General features: G+C 45.0%; 1 protein-coding gene across 1 annotated transcript in view; it reads right to left on the bottom strand.

The window, feature by feature from the left end:
* Positions 1 to 446: 446 nt before the first annotated feature.
* The window catches only part of LOC112102476 (5-hydroxytryptamine receptor 7-like), a 15292-nt gene continuing 6511 nt past the window's right edge, over positions 447 to 9227 (bottom strand). The window contains exon 2 of the mRNA XM_026648174.1: positions 447 to 1218. Within this exon, the coding sequence (XP_026503959.1) occupies positions 447 to 1218 (772 nt within the window). The remainder of the gene's footprint in view (positions 1219 to 9227) is intronic.

Below are 9227 nucleotides of genomic sequence, written 5' to 3' on the forward strand. Positions count from 1 at the left end.
GAGTAGTATTCTTGTTTTTACAGATTGGGAAACGGAGGCACGGCGCCATAAATGACTGGCCCAAGGTCACACAGCCAGTCAGTGGCAGAACTTGGAAGAGAACCCAGGAGATCCTGACTTGCCTTCTCATGCACCACACACTGGCGTGAACTGCTGTCTCCATGGGCTGTGTCTCCCTATCAAAGAGGGAAAAGGAAGGGCTATGATCTCTTCTACTGTACGTGTGGCCCTCAGCTACTCCAAACTTGACCACCTCTCGGGTGACAAGCACTTGTGCAATTTTGGCGATGGTTAACTCTGGCAGAGGAACAAAAATGCACATATTTGCCATGCCTGACAGGCAATTGAAAAGGGAACCCTGCAATAGGCTAGATGGATGGGCAGGAGTTCTTTAATTAGGCACGCAGCGCTTGCATTAGGCTAAGGAACGTGACCTTCTTGGAGATTTACAAGATGCCCTCGTGTCTCTCGGTGACTTTCAACGCCTCGTGCATGCTGGCTGCCGACAGCCTCCTGTTGATGTTCCTGTACCTGCACCGCAGAAGGTTCCAAAAAGTAGTCCTTAGATCGCGGTTGAAGAAAGCATAGATCAAGGGGTTGATAAGGGAGTTGGTGTAACCCAGCCACAGCAGGGTCCTCTCCAGCCGCAGAGGCATGCAGCTGCACTGGATGCCACAAATGAAAGGCCGGGCCGTGGACATCAGGAAGAAGGGAAACCAGCAAAAGGTAAAGGCCCCCACGATAATGCCGAGGGTCCTGGCTGCTTTCTGCTCCCTTTTGAAGATGGAAATGTTCTTTCGATCTTGCCTGAGCAGTTTGGATAAGGTGGCGCACTCCTCCACTGCCTTGCTGCGTTTGGAGCTGTGATGGCCTCGGACGCTGACGTCCATGCAGTACACCCCCTCCTGCTCCTGGTGTCTGGGGAAGTTCATGAACCGGTGTTTCTCTGCACTGACCTTGGCGGCTTTGTAGATCCGGCTGTACATGACAAGCATGACTGTCATGGGGATGTAGAAGGCGACCCCAGTGGAGTAGACGGTGTACCCGAAGTCCTGGCTGATGAGGCAGACCCTTTCCACGTTGACGTTCTTGGCCCAGCCAAACAGCGGAGGAAGAGTTATGGAGGCAGAAAGAAGCCAAACTATGAACACCATCTTGGCCATTAGTTTCCCGTTTTGTCTCACGGGGTATGTCAGCGGCCGTGTGATCCCCAAGTACCTGCAAAACAGTTTCAAAGCTGGTCAGGTTTGCTTTTCGGTTCACAGGAAGGTGAAGGTTGTCAAACGTATACAGAAATACTATTGTAAGTGTCACCTCAATCATAACGAGAATTGCTTGGAAAATGTTTTTTTGCTCCCCATGGTATATTTTGCCCCAAAAGGAAAATTATTTCATGTTTGTTGAGATTTTCCATGCAAAATTCCAGCTTTGTGGTAAAAAAAAAAAAAATCAAAATATTTCAGCCCAAATCACAAAATGTCAGTTCAGAAATGCCAGTGCAATACCTCATGGGAGTGGTAGTCTGGGTGCCTCATGCACTCACTTCTCCTCTAAAGGCCAGGCTCCCTAGTGGGACTACGCTTCCCGTCATTCACCAGAGTATTCCCTCTTACAGAGCCACCATGATGTACATAGGAATCCCATTGACAAGGTGCATCATGGAAACTGTAGTTTGATTTCTGACTCAGCTGGAAATCAAGACTTACTTTGTAAAAAATTTCATTTAATCAAAAACCCATTTTTCTACTGAACGTTTTTTCATGGAAAATTTTCAACCAACTCTAGTCACAACAATTCAGACCATCTAATCACCCCAGCAGGCAAAAACCCAATTAAAAAATGACTAGAAAGTCATCAGACTCAGGGCCAAATTCTGCTCTCTATTACACCAGTGTAAATCAGGAATAATCCCAAGTGAAGTCAATGGCATTGCACCCATGTGTCACGTAGAGCAGAATTCAGCCCTCAGGCTTTGCCTAACCCACAGTGGAAGAGATCTCCAGAGCCCCCAAACTTCAAATCTACAGACTATTGGCAAAAGCGCCCCAGCTGTCCTCAACTCTCAACACAGTGCAGGGGAGGGGGTGTGATGTTGCACCCCATAATGCTATATAGAAATATGCTTATGAGTGTAAATATGACATAACTGGAATATGTTTTATGCTATATATGCCATGCAACGTATCTCTGCAAAGGTTATGATCTACTGGATATATTCATCCTATTTGTATGCATGTATCATTTTTGTATTCAAAGTTATGAATATTGGCTATATACTTGTTTGATTTTAAGTAGCCTCAGTGAAGCAGATAGTCAGCTTCTTGAGAAAAGACTATTCTCAGTAAGTTCCCAATCAAGAAACACTTAAGCTAACAATGAACTTTGAGAGACACCAATCCACATCTGAGCTTTCCGGGGAACGTGGCATCGGCCGGTAAAGTTCTGAGTCATGTATGGACATGTGACTTGCCCATGTGACTCCAAAACTCCATCTTGGAGCTGGATTCTGCATAGGAGAGGAGAAGCGGTTTCCACCCACAAGAAAAAAAGTCTATTTAAGCCTCTGGGAACCTCTCCATTTTGTCTTCAGCTGGCTCAAGAGATAGCCTCTCCACCCCCAAAGGATGCCTGAAAGAAACTGGAACAAAGGACAGTAACTACAGGGGGTGTGAGTGATTGCTGGACCCGGACTAGAAGGAGGCAAGTCTGTCAAAGAAGCTTATTGGAACATCTCTGAGGGTGAGATTTACCTGCATTTAGTTTTTTATTGTATTAGGCTTAGACTTGTGTGTTTTATTTTATTTTGCTTGGTAATTCACTTTGTTCTGTCCATTATTACTTGGAACTACGTAAATCCTACCTTTTGTATTTAATAAAATCACTTTTTATTTATTAATTAACCCAGAGTAAGTATTAATACCGGGGGGTAGGGGGGGAAGGGCAAACAGCTGTGCATCTCTCTCTATCAGTGTTATAGAGGATGAACAATTTATGAGTTTACCCTGTATATGCTTTATACAGGATAAAACTGATTTATTTGGGGTTTGGACCCCATTGGGGGCTGGCTTTCTGAGTGCTGGAGACAGGAGCACTTCTTAAACTGTTTTCAGTTAAGCCTGCAGCTTGTGGGGGACGTGGTTCAGACTTGGATCTGTGTTTGCAGCAGGCAAACGTCTGCTGCAGGCAAACGTGCTCAAACAAGGCAAGGTACTGAAGTCCCAAGCTGGCAGGGAAAACAGGCTCAGAGGTAGTCTAGACACATCAGGTGGCAGTCCCAAAGGGACTTCTGTGATCCAACCTGTCACAGGGGGGCAGGCCCACATCTGGCAAGTGATTGTAACAGAGTCTAAACTGGTGAAATTTATATGCCAAGGGATTGAAAGAAAGAGGTGGGGCAGAAAATGCTACTAATAGGATGGTGGAAGAAAGTGCAGGGTTAAATAGCCTTTCCTACCTTTGGGCTGGTCTTTGGTGGGGGAGTGGATCGATCTAAGTTACGCAACTGCAGCTATGTGAATAATGTAGCTGAAGTAGACGTACTTAGATCTACTTACCATGGTGTCTTCACTGTGATGTGTCGACGGGAGACGCTCTCCCATCTATTCCCCTAGCGCTTCTCATTGAGGTGGAGTACCGCAGTCGACGCTAGAGTGATCGGCAGTCAATTTATCATGTCTATACTAGACACGATAAATCAACCCCTGCTGGATCGATCACTGCCCATCGATCCGGCTGGTAGTGTAGACAAGCCCTTTATTTTACACCACCTTTTAGCCCCTGCCCCCACATACCTATGTGAAACATCTACCACCTAACCACTCACCTCTCAACTTAGCCTGCCTTCTCCAAGGAACCAAAACTTGTGGGGATTCTATGTCAACATCTTAAATTGTGCCCAGAAACACAATTGAAGCAAGAGCACCCCACAGAGGACTGGTGCTATATGCATTGAGCAAGCCAATGCTTGCTGGCTAATCAGGCAACTCTGTTCTATGCGATAGGGAGCTTCCACGTTGTTTCCCCATGTGAGTCATATTCTAGAAATTCCAACTGGGAGCTCCCAACGGCCTGGGTAATCGATGAATTCATAGGTTTTAAGGGCTGAAAGGACCATAATTATCATCTAGGCTGACCCTCTTGCATAACACAGGCCGCTGGCCTCACCCAATAATTTCTGCATCAAGCCCATAACTTCTGTTGGCGCTAAAGCAGATTTTTTAGAAAGACATCCAGTTTCGCCTTAAAGATGTCACGGGATGGAGAACCCACCACATCCCTGGGTATGTGGTTCCAGCAGATAATTGCCCATCACTGTTAAAAATGTGACTCTTATTTCTAGTCTGTATTTGTCTAACTTCAGCTTCCAGCCACTGGCTCTTGTTAGGACTTTGTCTGTTAGATTAAAGAGCTATCTGCTGTCAGACGTCTCTTCGCCATGTACATATTCATAGCTCGAGATGAGGTCACCTCTTAACCTTCTCTTTGATACACTAAATAGATGGCGCTCCTTTTGTCAATCACGGCAAACTCTCCGCCCGAGGGGAAAAGGCATCACTAGAGCAGGACAAAAAAATTTCACTGAAAAGATCGTTTGATGAACAGTGTTTTTTTCCCACCAAAAGGAAAAGGTCTGCAAAGAATTTTCACATTGGGTGAAATTTTAGGGGGGTTTGACTGTAACATTTTAAATAATTGTTGTTGTTCATAAAGTTTGTGGGGTTTCACGTTTCTTCTTTTTCCAGCGCAGCACAGAAATAAAAAAAGGGGGGGGGGAAGAGAGTGGTAGAAGTGGGGAAAAAACAACCCCTCCCAAGAAAACCTTTTAAATAAACCCAAAAGTCCACAAAGAAAATGTTTCAACCCAAAATGAAAGTGTTAATTTCTTTGGAATTTTTTCTTGATAATGAGATTATTTTTTCAGCCAGCAGTAGTCACAACCACCTAGCAAAATGTAGATGCCCACCACTGCTACCTGAGAATCTGGGAGCTCTAGCAAGAGACTCACTGAGAACCGGTGAGCACAACCCAACGTCAACAGAAGTAGCATTGTAACCACTGGCTTCACCTCCACCTGGTCTGTGCTAAGGTTCAGCCCGTTTGCTCTCCTCCATTCCCCTCTCCCAGGCCAGGTCCACTCTAAAAAGTTAAGTTGACCCAGCTACATCACTCAGGGGTGTGAAAAATCCACCCCCCTGAGCGATGCAGTTAACCCTCAGTGTAGACAGCTACCACCTCTCACAGAGGTGGACTAACTACAGCGATGGGAGAACACCTCATGGTAGTGAGTGGCTCTATGGATTCGCTACAGCAGTGCAGCTGCAGTACGGCCGCGGTTTAAGTGTAGACACAGCTCCGGCGAGGCTCTGGGAAAGCAGCGCTCTTTGTCTCTGACTGAAGAGAGATACAGAGCTGAGTGCTATTAGGCTGCTGATGGCACCACAGCCTATAATTCCCTCAGCCTGCGCATGACATAATGCAATGACAAAGAGCCGTCTTGGCTGGAGAGTGGGTGAGCCATATTCAAAGACGTCTCCCCGTGACCCTTCACTGGAGGAAAGGAACAAAGCCAACTTCAGGGAGAGGAAGGGGAAGAAATATGATGTAGTGTCATCATATGATGATGGTAAACTCTTTCCTTTTCACTAGTCTCTCAGGAAGACGTTAAATAGAAGCTACTAACGCTAGACATTTTCAAACCAGCAGGACTGGATAACTTACATCCAAGAGTTCTAAAAGAGCTGGCCGAGGAGCTTGCTGGCTCATTAATATTGATTTTCATTAAGTCTTGGAACAGTGAGAAAGTTGCGGAAGACTTGAAGAAAGCTAGCTAATGTTGTGCCAATATTTTAAAAGGGTAAATGGGGTGACTCAGGTAATTAAAGGCCTGTCCGTCTGACATTGATCCCAGGCAAGATAATGGAGCAGCTGTTATGGGACTTGAGTAATAAAGAATTAAAGGAGAGTAATTTAATTGAGGCCAATAAACATGAGTTTATGGACAATAGCTCCTGTCAAACTAACATGATATTACAAGGAGTAGTGGTCTCAAGTTGCAGCGGGGGAGGTTTAGGTTGGATATTAGGAAAAACCTTTTTCACTAGGAGGATGGTGAAGCACTGGAATGGGTTACCTAGAGAGGTAGTGGAATCTCCTTCCTTAGAGGTTTTTAAGATCAGGCTTGACAAAGCCCTGGCTGGGATGATTTAGTTGGGAATTGGTCCTGCTTTGAGCAAGGGGTCGGACTAGATGACCTCCTGAGGTCCCTTCCAACCCTGATATTCTATGATGAGATTACAAATTGGGTTGATAAAGGTAATAGTGTTGATGTTACGTATTTAAAGCATTTGACTTGATACCACATGACATTTTGATTAAAAAACTAGAAAAATATAAAATTAATACATATTAAATGTATTAAAAACTGGCTAACTGATAGATCTCAAAATGTAATTTTAAATGGGGAACCATCAAGTAGGTATGTTTCTAGTAGGGTCCCACAGGGATCGGTTCTTGCCCCCTATGCTATTTAACATTTTGATAAGTGACCTGTAAGAAAACTAAATAATCACTGATAAAGTTTCCAGATGGCACAAAAATTGGGGATTGGTAAATAATGAAGAGGACAGATCACTAATGGAGAGCGATCAATAAGTGTTTTGATATGGCTAAATGTAAACGTATACATCTAGGAACAAAAGTATAGGCCATACTCACAGGACAAGGGACTCTATCCTGGGAAACAGTGACTTTGAAAGAGATTTGGAAGGTCATGGTGGGTAAGCAGCTGAACATGAGCTCCCAGTGCAACACTGTGGTCAGAAAGGCGAATGAAACCCTTGGGTGCATAAACAGGGGAATCTCGAATAGGAGTAGAGAGGTTCTTTTGCCTCTGTATTTGGTGACCGCTCCTGGAATACTGTCTCCAGTTGTACTGTCCACAATTCAAAAAGGATGTTGATACATCGGAGAGGGTTCAGAGAAGAGCCATAAGAATGATTAAAGGTTTAGAAAACATGCCTTAAGGTCATAGACTCAAGGAGCTCAGTCTATTTAGCTTAACAAAGAGAAGGTTAAGGAGTGACTTGGTTACAGTCTACAAGCACCTATGTGGGGAACAAATATTTAATAAAGATCTCTTAAATCTAGCCGAGAAAGGCAGAACATGATCCAATGGCTGGCAGTTGAAGCTAGACATGTTCAGACCAGAAATAAGGTGTACATTTTTAACAGTGAGAGTAATTAACCACTGGAATAATTTACCGCACTTGTGGTGGAGTCTCCATCCCTGACAATTTTTAAAATCAAGATAGGGTGTTTTTTTAATATCTCTGCTCTAGGAATTATTTTGAGTAAGATCTATGGCTTGTGTTATACAGGTCTGGCCAGATAATCACAATAGTCCCTTCTGGCCTTTGGGTCTATGAATCCATCTACACCAGTCTCTCAGGTATTGTCTAAGCAGAAGGCTTCTCCTGAGACGATTGCTTTCTCCTTACTGTTTAGACTGCATTAGTCAGGTCGATAGCAATCTGCATAACAATCGGGTGCAATAATCAGTATCTTCAGGCAAAACAGAAGCCTTTGTTGCCTGTCCTGTTTCCCCCCAGCGTCACTTATTCCTTCTCTCTCTCACACGCACTTAAATGCCTATAAATAAAGTAAAACGTGGGGCACCAAATTTACTGGTGCCTTACGCAGCTGCATACTTTGCGTATGGGTAAGGACGGCCCTGGCTCCAGGGCTGTCGCTGCCGGGGAGAGACGGCCGTCCTTCCCGGCCTCAGCTCTGTGGCTGCTGTGACGGGTGGGGGGAGACCCCCCTCCTTCCCAGTCCCAGCTCGGGGGCTGCCACGGCAGTGGGGAGAGGGCACATCCATTGCATTAGAAAGGTAAAACTACTGATATGAAAATGTGAGTTGCGGGCTTTTATTTGTAGAACAAAAAAGTTTATTATTATTAAGGTTTTTTTCTATATAGTGCTTTTATCCAAAGCGCTTTACAATAGTTAGTTAACTGTACAAACAACATTTGGAAAGATCATTAAGTGGTCCGCCGAGACCCTCAGCAATTTTCAAGTGGTCCGCGGAAAAAAAAAGTTTGAGAACCACTGGTCTAGTAGCCAGTATGCTGAACTGGGAGTCAAAAGACTGGGGTTTAGTCCCAGCTCTAACATTAGCCTGCTAGGTGACCTTGAGCAAAACACTTCCCCACCGTGCCTTAGTTTCCCCTTCGTCTATCCCTCGAGCCCCAGGTAACCTTAACTTTAGATAGGTCTACACTTACTGTGGTGTGCAGAGTAAAAGCCATGAATGTCCAGCTAGCACAGGTCTAAATAGAATCATAGAATATCAGGGTTGGAAGGGACCTCAGGAGGTCATCTAGTCCAACCCCCTGCTCAAAGCAGGACCAATCCCCAGACAGATTTTTGCCCCAGATTCCTAAATGGCCTCTCAAGGATTGAACTTACAACCTTGGGTTTAACAGGCCAATGCTCAAACCACTGAGCCATCCCTCCATAGCACTGTAGAGGCACTGCTTAGGTGAGCAGAGTATAAACATGCCTGAACATACATTCCCCACCCACCTCTCTGCATGCCCAAGCAGCACCTCTACACTGCTATTTTTAGCCATGTAGTGTCCCAGTGCCAGAGCCTTTCCCCGCCGTGGGTAGCTACACCTACCCTACGTGCCACCACAAGGGCAGACAAGGCCTAGAGGTGTTACTACCCATTCAGCCTAGAATCTACACGTAATGTATATATGCGGCGGAAAATCCAGACATATTCGAGATTGTCGTTGATGCCTTTACATATATGCCCACGAGTCTGTATGCATTGCAGGGGATTTCAGCACTTTGAAATGAGGGTCAGAACGAGGCCTAGGCACCGTTTAAAGGGGTGCACAGTGGTGGATAGCACTCATCACACATGCCTTGGCTGCGTCTCTGCACAGGAGTGAATTTCGCACTCAGTCCTTAGTGTCCCAAATTCCCAAGTGTCTGGCTTATATTGTTGCTGGCCAATAAAAGGGGTAATTTGTTTCTCTTCCCCCCCCCCCTCCAAAAAAATCTATTTCTTTCCTTTAATAAAAGTCGATATAATTCTAAAGGCTTATGTAGCCATGTGATGCAAGCAGCACAGGCTACCAAAGGAAAAGCCATTGAGTATTTAAAGTAAAAGCCCTTTTGTATTTATTAATAGTGCATGTTGTGGGGGCGCTGGGTCTCAA

The sequence above is a fragment of the Terrapene carolina genome, unplaced genomic scaffold, assembly GCF_002925995.2.
Source record: "Terrapene carolina triunguis isolate 2854851 unplaced genomic scaffold, T_m_triunguis-2.0 Scaffold66, whole genome shotgun sequence".
NCBI classification, from domain to species: domain Eukaryota; kingdom Metazoa; phylum Chordata; order Testudines; family Emydidae; genus Terrapene; species Terrapene triunguis.